Below are 14,076 nucleotides of genomic sequence, written 5' to 3'. Positions count from 1 at the left end.
CGAAGCAGTGTGTGGTTTGTGCTGTTATATATATCATACCAGGGACATTCAAACAGCAGTGTTGTTCCTGCTCCTGTGCTGCGCCATCAAATACATAGATGGGGGTCAATTACGACAGAATCTAAGCGTGACAGGATGGATCCGAGCTAACGTTTGACCTTTGGCGTGGTCACATTGTAAACACTCAAAATTCCATCAGCGTGCACAAGTGCTCACATTTTGTGTTCAGAATTAAAATATCCATCTACCCATTGATCTATTTATCCTTCCATTTTCTTCCGATTTCCCTGTCCCCGCACACTTCCCCCGACTCTTCCGGGGGATCCCGAGGCGTTTCCAGGCCAGCTGGGACTCATACTCTCTCCAGCATGTCCTGGGTCATCCCTGGGGTCTCATTTGGTGAAGCGTCCCCAGAAAACTTTACCAGGGAGACATCTGGGTGGAATCCTAATCAGATTCCCAACTCAACTAGCTCCTCTCAATACGGAGGAGCAGCGCCTCTACTCTGAGCACTTCCCGGATGACCGAAGTTCTCAACCTGTCTCTCAAGGAAATCCCAGACATCCTGCGAAGGAAACTCATTTTTGGTCACTTGTACCCGGGAGGGCGGCACGGTGGCTCAGCTGGAAAGCATTGGCCTCAAAGTTCTGAGGTCCCGGTTTTGCATGTTCTCACCACGCCTGGGTGGGTTTCCTCCGGGCACTCCGGTTTCCTCACACATCCCAAAAACATGCAACATTAATTGGACACTCTAAATTGCCCCTAGGTGTGATTGTGAGTCTGGCTGTTTGTCTCGATGTCCCCTCCAATTGGCTGGCAACCAGTTCAGGGTGTACCGTGCCTCCTGCCTGTTGACAGCTGGGATAGGCTCCAGCACTCCCCGTAACCCTTCTGAGAATAAGCGGCTAAGAAAATGGATGGATGGATGTACACGAGATCTTGTTCTTTCGGTCGGGACCCTCAACTCATGACCATAGGTGAGGGTAGGAACGTAGATCCACTGGTAAATTGAGACCTTACAAAGTCTGCATCACTGCAGACGCTGCCCCGATCTGCCTGTCAATTTCCTGTTCCATTCTTGCATCACTGGTGAACAAGATCCCAAGATAATGAAACTCCTCAACTTGGGGCAGGATCTCATCCCCGACCTCTTGAACATGAAATTCAACTTCTCGACAGGCCCTTCTCTCCAGCACCCGTGAATGGACATTACCCGGGAAGCAGAGGAGTAGGATTCCCCTGTAGTTGGAAGACACCCTCCGGTCCCCCTTCTTAAAAAGGCGGACCACCACCCCAGTCTGCCAATTCAGAGGCACTGTTCCTGATGTCCTTGCGATCTTGCAGAGGTGTATCAACCAGAGAAGCAACCTCAGTGATCTCAACCCCAAGTACCCATCCGCTGCCCCAAAAGTCCCACAAGGCAGAATGGCCCAATAGGACTCATCATTTAGCTTGATGGAATCCCTTACTGCTGGTGTCCACCAACGGGTTTGGGAGTTTCTGTCACGACTGGCGCCAAGTAACTTATGGCAACAGCTCTGGTCGGCATGCCTCCCCATTGTAGACGTAAAATATTGCCCACTTGTGTTTGATGTCCCCCGGTTTCCCCAAGAGATGGTTGAAGTTCTGCCAGAGGTGGGAGTTGAAACTCCTTCAGACAGTGGACAAGATGTTCCTACCTAGCCTACAAGACGTCCCTATCAGACCCTCACAATACGTTGAGACCTGCCACCCTCTTCCCTCACCATACGAGCCAAGAAACCACCAGGTGGCGATCTGTTGACATCTCCACACCTCTCTTCACCCAAGTGTCCAAGACATGTGGCCCCAACTCCAATGACTTGACCACAAAATCGACCTTTAAACTGTGACATTCCACGTCCCTAGAGCCAGCTTATGTAGCCGGGGTTTGGATCGACAAGGTCCCTGCCTTTGGCCACTGCCGAGCTCACATTCCACCTGACCCCGAGGGCCTCTCCCATGGGTGGTGAGAGTATGTGAAGAGCCCTTTCGGGCTGTGGGAGGAGGCTTGGCCACGAGGTGGTCACCTTAAAGCCCCACCTCCAGGCCTGGCTCCGGAGGGTGGTCCTAGTGACTGGTGTTCCTGAAAGGGAAAGCACGATACAGTACAGTCATTTTATCATCATAGGGGTCTTTCGAGCCGTGCTTTGTCTGGTCCATCACTAAGGACCTGTTTGCCATGGGTGACCCTGCTAGGGGGCATATAAAGCCCTAGGCATCTTGGCTCCTAGGATTATTGGGACACACAAACCCCTACCCCATGATAAGGTGATTGCTCAAAGAGTGGCCATGAAAACTGAATCTCATTTTAATACAATTTTAAAAATAAAAACACACTATGTCTCTGTGGATTTTGACATTTTAACGGAGGCTGTAGGCGCTACGGAAAGACTTGAGTGCATATTTGCAAAGGTGGCGGCGCAGTACTTCGTTGGTTAGAACTGTCGCCTCACAGCAGGGAGGCATCCGGTTTGATTGTGGGCTGGGGAAGGAGGACGGGAAAAGGAAGCCATTACACTTTCTATTGTGAAAGATGTTTCCTAATCATGAAAAAGTATACGAGAGGTGAAGAGGATGTAGTAAGACATTGTTTGAAGTTATTTGATGGAGTTGAGGATTTGTCCTGGAACCAAAGTATGGAAGGGAGAAGTTTTTGTTGGGAAATAGGAATAAAACTGGTTAACAAAACATTTTGAATTTTCTGATTGATATATTTGTTGGATGTGACGATTAATTTCCGTGCTAACAGCTAAGTAAAGGTTGAAACTGTTTTACCCGAAATGTGTTAATTACACAGTCCATTTTTGGTGGGATATTTATCAATACATATTTTTGCATTCAGATACATGTCTGTCAATGAGAATCTGTCTTAGCATCGTGGGATAAAGTCTATAAAGTTAACAAATAGACACACAAATCCCGGTCAATGCAATTCTATTTTGGTCATGTGACAGTCTGAGGCTAGCTACTACAGCTGACTTGTAAAATCTCTACATAGTAGGATGGACATGTACTTTATGTTTTACAGCTTCTGTTCATATTTGACCTTTGATCTTGGATGAGATCCATCCATTTTCTTTGCTGCTTATCCTCACGAGGGTCACGGGAGTGCTGGAGCCTATCCCAGCTGTCCTCAGGCAGGAAGCGGGGTACACCCTGACCTGGTTGCCAGCCAATCGCAGAGCAGATAGAGACAAACAGCTGCACACCTAGAGGCAATTTAGAGTGTCCAATTAATGTTGCATGTTTTTGGGATGTGGGAGGAACCCGGATTGCCTGGAGAAAACCTACGCAGGCACGGGGAGAACATGCAAACTCCCCAAAGGCAGGGCCGGGATCGAACCCTTGCATGAGATGTTTCAGAAAATAAATGCGTGGGTTTTCTCCGGACTCTCTGGTTTCCTCCCACATCGCAAAAACATGCGACATTAATTGGACACTTTAAATTGTCCCTCAGTGTGATTGTGAGTGCGGGTGTTTGTCTCCATGTGCCCTGCGATTGGCTGGCAACCAGTTCAGGGTGTACCCCACCGACTGCTCGTTGACAGCTGGGATAGGCTCCAGCACTCCCCGTGACCCTCGTGAGGATAAGTGGCGAAAGAAAATGGATGGATGTATGTTATTAGAGAGGGTGGATCGTCACCTTCGCTATTTCGGTATGTTTGTTTTTATATTCTGGCGTGTTCATTTTTGGACCATGGTCAGTAAACCTTTATGCTGAAGTGTATGGCACTATAGATATTTATGATGTCTATTTGTGTAGGGACCGTATTAGAAAGAGTTACGTGAGTGCTTGTGTCAGTATCTGAGAAAGCGGCTGTGTCGTGTTTGAACAGGGAGGTCATTCTCAGCTTTTATCATGTTGTCTGTCATTACAGAAGCCCGCAAAGTGCAGATATTCGCTATTGCAGCCAAAGGCTCGGCCTTGCGCTCGCCTCGCCCCTGGTGCTCTGCCAACTTGCGCCAAAAACTGTGGAACTATACTCACAGAAGAAAGAAATGTAGAGATACAAAACGCGATAAACTACAAGCCTGTTGATGGATCGCGCTGTACACTGTGTACTTTTAGTTAGGCCGCAAATTTATTTACACTAGAGCTGGGGTTTTTTTTTCTTCTTTTCCTGGCAACTGTACCATGCACTAGCCTATGATGGAATGTCAGGTCATTCGTAAACATTGTTAGTGAACGTGCAGCCTCGACCAGGGTTGGGCAAATGTTTGATTTCTAAAAAGGACCGATGGGCCTGCTCAAAAATAAAAGGTTAAATGTAATACACTGCATTACTTTTTTAATCATAAAATAAAGGAGCTTTCTGATTATATAATTATTACTTGAATTAAGTTGATTCAGACCACTATTTAATGAAATAAAATGCTTCTTAAGAAATACTTGTAAAGTAAATAAATAAAATATTAAGGATTTGTTTTGTGGCGGTAGACCGTTCCAGTAATCCTAGACAAGGTGTGCCAGTGTCTCATTTCTAGAAAAAAAAAAACGAACGACGATGTCAGTGGAAGTTTAAACTCTTTAGTTAATCTGATCAACAAAATCTAATCTATGCATTTATTCTATGGCAAACATCATTTTCAGTGGCACAGTGAGCTAATGGTTAGGACATCTGCTTCGCTGTACTGTGGATCCTGGTTAAAATCTTCCTCGATTACTCTGGCTTCCTCCCACATTCCAAAAACATCCCTGGCAGTAATTGAAGACTAAATTGTTCATAGGTGTGAACATGAATGTAAATGATTGTTTGTCTAAATGTGCTCTGTGACTGGGTAGCGACCAGTTCAGGGCGTAACCCGCTTCTGGCCCAGAGTCACCTAGGATAAGCTCCAATGTGCCCGCAACCCCTAGTAAGGATAGGCGATACAGAAAAAAGTTGAACTGGGGGACTTTAATACAGGACTTAAACCTGGACTTTAATGACTCAAACATTACCATTGTCATGTGGCGAGGGAAATTACCAGTAACACTTACTCCAAAGAAAAGATTGTTCCAAACCCAGTACATCATATAAAACAGGCCAGTTTTCAAAGAATTAATTTTTTTCTTTTTTTTTACCGCTTTACCGCTTATCCCCACTAGGGTCATGGGTGTGGTGAAGCCTAGCCCAGCCATCTTCAGACGAGAGGCGGGGTTCACCCTGAACTGGTCACCAACCAATCACAAGGGACATATAAATAACCAACCATTTGTACTCACGTTCACACCTAGGGGCAATTCAGAGTGTCCAATTAATGTTGCATGTTTTTGGGATGTGGGAGGAAACCGGAGTGTCTGGAGGAAAACCACGCAGGCACAGGGAGAACATGCAAACTCCACACAGGGGGGGCGGGATTCCAACCCCGGTCCTCAGAACTGCGGGGGCCAACGCTCTAATCACTTGCTCCAGTGTGCCGCCTTTTTATGAAAGATTTTTTTTTTTCCAAATGAACAAACTATTATTCAATATTTGTATTTTACACTCCTTTTTCAGATTTCAGCTTTGATTTGACCTCGTTTAAGTGACAAGCTTCCGCCCAACATGGAAATGGAGAAACTGTCAAATGGGCATGGAGCGGCTGTGCCAATGGATGACGAGTATGCTTGTTGTTGCAGATGACCACTGACTGTAGCACCTTGATATTGTTCACGTTTAATGCATAATGTTCTACTACCAGGGTCCCACAAGAGGAGCAGCTGTTTCCACAGCACAAGAGTGGGCCCACAAAGGCACCCCAGTTTACAGACGTAAGTATGGGCCCTTAAAGGCACACGTACAACACCGCAGATGCTGTTGACGCACCTTGCTCTAAGTAACTACGCTGCATATAAACAGTTTATTTCTTTCGATTCTCTTTTATTATTATTTTTAAATACTGTACTATTTTTCTTTTATTAGAAATGTAAAGGGTATTTCAGTTCATTTCAACTGGCAAAATGTATTTCATGTATAGTTAAAAAGAGGAATGAATATTGCTAAGTGTTCTGTTATTTCATGTGAAATCGCGTTTGTGTTTTGAGTTCTTTGCTGTTTTTTTCCCCCTCCAATAATTGTTTCTCCTAGTTTGAGGGTAAAACCTCCTTGGGAATGTCAGTCTTCAACCTCAGCAACGCCATCATGGGCAGCGGAATTCTGGGTCTTTCGTACGCCATGTCCAACACGGGCATCATCCTTTTCATGTGAGCGCTTGTTTCATAATCCTCGGAACGCTGTTGAGCGTCATCCCTTACGTTGTATGCCACTGTCAGCCTCGTTCGTCACACAACGGCCTGATGTATTAGGGGAGCATACGACTTTTCTTTTCTTTTTTCCCAATTGCCCATGGTGCGATTATTACGATTGTGCCCTATAAATTCTGCCTGGAAACAAGTAAGTGGCTCTGCAAATGTGTGATGTGATGAGGAAAAAGGATCAACCTCTTTTTTGATGGTGGTGAATAACAAATGACTGTCTCATCTGATGCAGGGAGTCCTCAGGTTAAGACGTTTCGACTTTACACCACCCATCGCCTGTCCGCCATATTGTCTGGCTAATGCTTGTCCGAGATTGTGCGCCGGGAGTATCTTTGCATTTTTCGCTCACCTATTTAGACATTATCGCCCCAAAAAAGAAAGCTGTCTTTTAGCAATGCTTCTGCAGCCAAAAGAAAATCCGTGACCATGGAAATGAAGCTTGAGATCATAAAAAGATTGGAGAAATGAGAGACATCAACACCACCAAGGCAACAGTTGGTCGACCGTGGTGACAATTGTTAAAGACAAAGCCCATATTTTAGTGCGTGTGAAAGGTTCTGTTCCTATGTTGGATACAATGATCACAAAACAAGGTTCCTTGGTACTTGTCGAGATGGAGATGATTGAGGACCATGTTCCTTTGCATTCTGACTTTAATGGTTTAATCCGACTTAAGTCGAAACTCGAGTTAAGTCACTGTTGTAGGAATGGATCTCAGTCTTAGACCGAGGACTCCCTGTACAGAGACTGCGCCTAGAAATTATTGTAGAAGGTATTTCTGACACTATCAGCCAGTGCTACAGTTTTCTCAGTTAATGCTTGGTTTCCCCTTCATTTTCCCTTTCTAAAAGCAGCATTGAAGGGAATTTTCACCGTGGCTTTGTTTTGACCTCCCTACCCCCCCAACCACATTTCTCTTGTTACTCTGTGTGTGCGACAGGCTCCTGCTGATATGTATTGCGTGTCTGTCCTCGTATTCCATCCATCTGCTGCTACGTAGTGCAGGTGTCGTAGGTAAGACTCCAAACCATTTAGAAAATACAGCAGAAAATCTTGAGCCAAGACAATGTCTGTTTCTCTCAACTTCGATCGGGGTTATTAATTTTTCATTTAATTTGATTGATTTTTGTTTTTTCAGGGATCCGCGCTTATGAGCACCTGGGCATGAGAGCATTTGGACACCCGGGGAAGATTATAGCGGCTGTCATCATAACGCTACATAATATCGGAGGTCATTTGTAACTATGAATGGGATGTAACTTTAGACGCAAAAGCCATGACACCTGCGCTCCGACGACGAAGGCCATGCCTATAAATCTTTGTCTTTTTCTGCAGCGATGTCCAGCTACCTGTTCATCGTGAAGTCCGAATTACCGCTGGTCATCCAGGCTTTTCTCGGCCAAACGTCTGGGTCGAAGTAAGTGGTCGTGTGAAGTTACATTAAAAATTATTCATACTTTGGCCACCCTTTGAGATGGCAAGTCCCCGAGCTTGCTGGACAAGTTGTCGCCATTTCGGAAGATCCCGGTCGAGAAAAGCATTCGAATCAATTCGGATATGACAGTCTTTCTTTCTCTTCCTCACCTAGTGATTGGTTCATGAATGGAAATTACCTCATCATCATCGTCACTATCTGTATCATCCTTCCTTTGGCCCTCATGAAGCACCTTGGTAATTGTCGATTTCTGTCTTTGGATGGATGATGTCACCGAAACACTGTAATTTTTCATAACTACCATCATAACCAGATGTTCTTGAATCAATTTGATTGTCCTGTGCTCCTCAGGATATTTGGGTTACACAAGTGGCTTCTCTCTCTCCTGTATGGTGTTCTTCCTCTCTGCGGTAAGTGTACTGGAAATACACAATGAAAAGTTACTGTTCAGACCACTTACACGTTGAAAAGTTGTGTTGATATTCAGATGCATTTCGCTTTGACAGATTAACTGCATTAATGCGGACACTGACAAAACAAAATGAAAGAAAAATTATGATTGTGGACCACAGAAATGTAGGGTATTTCAGTTCTAGATTATATATGCTCAGTGTCATCACTCAGGGGACATCACTCACACTCAGGTGTAAATTTGTGTCTCACACCACACAGATTTCTTTTCCAACAAATACAGCAGATGGAAATTGAACTATGACCTAATCCCCACAAATTTAGTGTAGGAGTTGACAACCACTTCATCCGGCATGTCTGTGATAATCTAATTCAGAAAAGCTTCCCAGTCTGTAGAATAAAATTCCTCTCCTCTAGCACAAAGAAGTGAAATACTAAATAATAACAAAGCAGATTTTCTGAATTAAAAGACAAAAAAAAAAAGAACTAGTCCAGGATGTAGCCCACTCCTTATCTAATGTCAGTAAAAGCTGGAGATCACCCCTGACCTTAATGAGGACAAGTACTGTCAAGAACCTCCAGTACAGGTGTGGACACAAATCCAGGACTTCGAGTCAGAGGCATAATGTTCAATGTAGTTTGTTCCGGAAACTGGGTCACACACGGTAGCAGTCCGACAAGGCAGAGTTACAGAAATTCTAGGCTAGGGGGATCCAAAACACACGCAGCAAGCTCCAATGACTATGGGGGCAAACTAACTAACTCAACAGGACAGGATCAAACCAAAGGGCACAGAATCGCTGTGACTAGGGTTACACTAACTTACGCGTAGAGCAGAGAGTCCCACAGGCAGTGAATGCAACTCACTAACGCAAGGCAACGAACTGGCAAATGCCAGTGACAAAAACTCCAACTTAAATGCCCGTCTCATTACAGTCCCAATGTGAAACAGCTGTGAGCGGTGAAATGTGTCACCCCCCCAGAGCAGTGGCGTGACCACGCCCCTCTTGGCAGTGGCCAACCCTTGCACATGACAAGTATTAAATAAACAAATAGGTAGATGGATAAAACATTTTCAATTTCTACCAATTTATCCCAAACTTTCTTCATGTTAGAATGCACGCATGCCTTAAGGTAGGCTGGAAACCATTTGCCTCCCCTGCAGCCTGAACATGCTCTTGGCTTTAACAAATGATCTTTGATAACACAAAACGACTGTAGAAAGAACTAGAAAATTGAAACAGATCATTGGTTTGAAGCTATGCCACAATGAACTGCATTAAAAATATTTCTCAGAAAAAGAGCAATTTTCCATCCATTCACTCTGAACACTGCATATCCTGGTCAGGGTTGCGGGGTGCTGGAGCCTATCCCAGCTGGATTCGGGCAAAATGGCAAAAACTACACCCTGAACTGGTCGGCAGCCAGCCCCAGTGCACATTTCGACATGGATAACCATTTAATGGATGGATAAACATTTAATCCGTTAGTAAATAGGACGTGAACCCACGCTGCCAGCACCAAAGTCAGGAGAGTGTACCATTAGAAAAACGCAAACCGAACATAAACAAAGTTGACTTTGATCATCTCAACCTCAAAGTCAGGGGCGTCAAACTAAATTTTCAACATGGGCCACAATGTGGTTACGGTTCCCCTCAGAGGGGCGTTATGACTGAAACCATAAAAATCGCCTCATCATATTTACACATTAAAATTTATGAACACATTTTGGAATCAGAAATCAAGCGGAATGGATTATTCAAACTACTGTTGATGTTTAGTCACACAAAAATAGCTGCAATATCCTACTGTTTTAATATATGATATGACTATTTGAATTTTTTTTAATCGAGATTTTAACAAGAATCAAGAAAGTTGACACACATGATTTGCCTTTGCGGAGCACAGAAAGACATGAGGTGGGCCAGATCTGGCCCCCGGGCCTCGAGTCTGACACCTCTGCTCTAATGAACAGTTGTGCTATATAAAGCCCTTGAAACTCAAGTTAATGCCATGCATTTTCACTTTTTAATGTAAAACAAAAAGTGTAACATCCTGAAACTCGTTTCTTCTGTCACATCAGGTCATCTACAAGAGATTCCATATTATGTGTCCCTTGGAGGCGTTTGGCAACTACTCTGTCAGCACAGAACATTCAGGAGACGTGTGTACCACTGCATTTTTCACCATCAACCAGGAGGTGAGTAAGCGCAGACGTCAAGAGCCTGCAGTGCTTCTTAGTGGACTGCATACACAACAAATGACTGGATGACTAGTTTCCCCGCTTTGTTTGTGCAGACGGCATACGCAATCCCAATTCTGGCATTTGCCTTTGTATGTCACCCAGAAGTTCTTCCCATCTACACAGAACTAAGAAAGTAAAGCACAAAAAATGTATAAATAATTTTTTTTCTGCCATTGTTGGACATCAATCCTATTTTTTTTTTTCAAAATCATATTCCCTCAAGCCCAACAAAGAGAAGAATGCAGAACGTTGGCAATGTTTCTATCCTCGGCATGTTCATTATGTACTTCCTCACTGCGACATTTGGCTATCTAACCTTTTATGGTGAGTAACGGCCTTCTCGCAGGTTGACCGGAGATTTCGTCATTTCAACTTCAATATTAGGTTGTGAGTTGGGTTTTTTTTTGCCGCAGAAAATACAGAAGCGGAGCTCCTCCATACCTACAGTAAGGTGGACCCTCTGGACACGCTGATCCTCTGCGTGCGATTGGCTGTCCTGGTCGCCGTCACGCTCACAGTCCCTGTGGTCCTCTTCCCTGTACGGCAGCGCACACCCTAAATTCACATCTTACCAGGCCTGTTGTTTATTATGTATATTGTCTATCCATCCATCCATTTACCTTACCGCTTATCCTCACAAGGGTCATGGAGAGTGCTGGACCCTATGCCAGCTGTCAACGGGCAGGAGGCGGGGTACACCCTGAACTGGTTGCCAGTCAATCACAGGGCACACTGAGACAGTCCCACTCACAATCACACCGATGGGCAATTTCGAGTGTCCAATTAGTGATGCATGTTTGTTGGGATGTGCGAGGAAACCGGAGTGCCCGGAGGAAATCCACGCAGGCACGGAGAGAACATGCAAAGTCCACACAGGCGGGTCCGGGATTGAACCCGGGACCTCAGTACTGTGAGGCCAATGCTTTACCAGCTGACTCACCATTCCGCCGTATACTGTGTATTCTCTTTCAAAACCAAGATTTGAATGACATCATTAAAAATAAAAGCAAATTAAAAAAGGGAAAAATCTATTAACTCATCATAGGGCATTCACCACAGCACTTAAATACAAAAAATATATATTTTTTGTGGAGTTTGCATGTTCTCCCCGTGCCTGCGTGGGTTTTCTCCCACATCCCCAAAACATGCAACATTAATTGGACACTCTAAATTGACCCTAGGTGTGATTGTCAGTGCGGCTGTTTGTCTCTATGTGCCCTGCGATTGGCTGGCAACCAGTTCAGGGTGTACCCCGCGTCCTGCCCAATGGGATAGAATCCAGCACTCCCGTGAGCCTTGTGAGGATAAGCAGCTAAGAAAATGGATGGAATACTTTTAGTACTTTGCTCCAAATGCACCAGAATTGTACCCCCACAATGACATTTCAAATATCTGATCTGTTAAGAAATTTAAATAAGCCTAATGTTAAAAAAATTAAATTCCAGTAATTTTGCTTGAATTTTAACCAGAGAGCGAAATAATATTGGCAACCAGTACACCTTATTTGGATTTTCTCACTTCATTTTAAACAAAGCAAATTTTACATATCTCGTGACAATTTGGACATTATATGAGAGAATTGGCTGTGCTTTTTGTATTTCTCTCACTTTAAAAGGGCTCGGTGAGAGCACGCTCAGATGAATTTTCAATAATCTTCAGACAAAAGGGCATGCTGGAGTCATAAATAAATGAATGCTATGGCGTGAGGTGCTTCCTTTAAAGTACTGCGTGTGTTTCGATCAGATCCGCCGTGCCCTGCAGCAGCTTCTGTTCCCTGGGAAGCCTTTCCAGTGGGTGCGCCATATTGTTATTGCTCTGTGTCTGCTGTTTGTTGTCAACCTGCTGGTCATCCTCGTGCCCAACATTCGAGACATCTTCGGCATTACTGGTAAGTAATTGGGCAGACCATAGTCAAAATGATAAAGATAGCACTAAGAATAGGTTGGCTAAATTAATTTAGAAATATATGTCCACAAGATCAAAAAAAAACCTCAAGGATGCAGAAATGTCATCTGCAATACAATAGGGAATCAAGTAATTGCAGTATTTCCATTAAAATAAAAATTATGGGTGTATTTTTGTTAAATAAAAAATGTATATTTTTCTGGATGGGTTAAACTACCTCAAATATAAAAATCAGCCAATTAGGGACATATGACATCTCGTTATAAGTTCCAGCCAAAATGTTTGTGAAATGTAATCATAATGTGTATTTTTGTGTTAAAAAAAGTAGACAAAACTTTGTGTTCGATGACAAAGATACAATCTCTGTACTGTGAGACACATTTTCCACCAATTGTCTTCATGAGCTAAAATGGCATCGAACACGGTCCGTTGTGTATGCTTGTAGTTGTGAAGCTCCCTACATATTTCTGCCTTACATCTATTGATTTTCAGCATTCATTTACTACATACAAGGACTCTATGTTCACTTCTTGTTCTTTAAGTAAAACGCTGACCTGGAGTCTCTTGTAACCAGGGGCAACGACTGCTCCCAGTCTGATCTTCATCCTTCCTGGACTCTTTTACATCCGCATCATCCCCACTGAGCAGGAGCCCATGAACTCCAGACCAAAGATCCAGGTCAGCTCACTGCTTTCGACCTTTAGGAAAGAGCGTCCCGTACTGATGTCTCCTCTTTTTGTTTCTGTTTTCAGGCTGCGTGTTTCACGGCACTCGGCTTTCTATTTATGACCATGAGTCTGACTTTCATTGGACTCGATTGGACGAGCGGGGAAAAACGAAATCTGGGTGGGCATTAAAGTGCTTCCGCGCTTTACAGACACAGCATCCTCACTTGTTCTAACAGTCCTCAACTTTCTGTTGGATGGTTTTTGAGCCGGTCGCGCTCGTTAATTATGAGAGGACACGCTGTTCCTCTGCGGCTTCGACAATAGCAAAGTGTGTCCCGCAAACCACGCAAGGGCACAGGTAGTGCCGGCCCGCTCACGTTGACAATGGAAGCCACCATAATTGCAATTGTTCATCGTCACTAAGTCACTAAATTGTGGAGGGCGACGCTAAGAAGAAAATTGATGTCTACGTGCAAAAGATTTGTTTGAACAGAGCTTTTTTTCAAATGGAGCAGAATAATGATATCGACAAGGCCAAAGACTTTGGGGTGGGGTGGGGGGGGCGTTTGAGGTCATTAGAATGTGTTGTACTTTGTAATACTGCAGAGCAGTACTTCACAAACTGAAAACGAATTGTTAACTTCAGTCAAAAAGGCTGGTATTGGATGGCTATACTGTGAACCGATTAATTTGGTATAACCGATTATCTTGGTTGTCTAAATTTTATTGTGGACATGAAATATAGTTCAATAAATATGGTCAAAATAATATTTCTGTGCTTGCTTTTGATAAATAGCATGTAAAGCCTGTTTGTTGTGTGCGAAAAATGAGTGGAGAGGCATGAAGGCAAGATGTAAGCCCTATTCTGACATATTGTACACAACACAATCACAATACTGCATTTCTACCTGTTGCAGTCTCGCTCAGTATTTGTGGTCTAAAAAAACTACTGATTTTTCCAAGGCCAGATAAAATAATTCTCTAATTTGTGTCTGGGAGGCCAGATTAATCAGATTAGGTCGCCTTAGTTTCCCGTACTTCATTTTGTGGCTGCACAGTAGCCATGCCTGCCAAAGAAATCTGAAATTTAGAGTTTAAATGTTCCATTCTGGCATCCCGCAGTGGAAATTGCATTGTCTCTCTGCTTGAGGGAATTTCACTGGGGACACAG

At 43.9% G+C, this 14,076-nt stretch overlaps 1 protein-coding gene across 1 annotated transcript in view; it reads left to right on the top strand.

Moving 5' to 3' along the window:
* Positions 1-13,643, top strand: part of LOC133511916 (sodium-coupled neutral amino acid transporter 3-like) — a 14,682-nt gene extending 1,039 nt beyond the window's left edge. Inside the window, exons 2-16 of the mRNA XM_061841019.1 lie at positions 5,502-5,605; positions 5,686-5,755; positions 6,072-6,187; positions 7,182-7,255; positions 7,380-7,472; positions 7,577-7,658; positions 7,830-7,912; positions 8,028-8,086; positions 10,171-10,287; positions 10,386-10,465; positions 10,556-10,656; positions 10,746-10,870; positions 12,076-12,220; positions 12,812-12,915; positions 12,990-13,643. Of these exons, the coding sequence (XP_061697003.1) occupies positions 5,550-5,605; positions 5,686-5,755; positions 6,072-6,187; positions 7,182-7,255; positions 7,380-7,472; positions 7,577-7,658; positions 7,830-7,912; positions 8,028-8,086; positions 10,171-10,287; positions 10,386-10,465; positions 10,556-10,656; positions 10,746-10,870; positions 12,076-12,220; positions 12,812-12,915; positions 12,990-13,094 (1,410 nt within the window). The 5' untranslated portion in view covers positions 5,502-5,549 and the 3' untranslated portion in view covers positions 13,095-13,643. The remainder of the gene's footprint in view (positions 1-5,501; positions 5,606-5,685; positions 5,756-6,071; positions 6,188-7,181; positions 7,256-7,379; positions 7,473-7,576; positions 7,659-7,829; positions 7,913-8,027; positions 8,087-10,170; positions 10,288-10,385; positions 10,466-10,555; positions 10,657-10,745; positions 10,871-12,075; positions 12,221-12,811; positions 12,916-12,989) is intronic.
* The last annotated feature ends 433 nt before the right edge of the window (positions 13,644-14,076 follow it).

The sequence above is a fragment of the Syngnathoides biaculeatus genome, chromosome 2 (assembly GCF_019802595.1).
Source record: "Syngnathoides biaculeatus isolate LvHL_M chromosome 2, ASM1980259v1, whole genome shotgun sequence".
NCBI lineage: Eukaryota > Metazoa > Chordata > Actinopteri > Syngnathiformes > Syngnathidae > Syngnathoides > Syngnathoides biaculeatus.
This window is presented reverse-complemented; position numbering and strand designations above follow the sequence as displayed.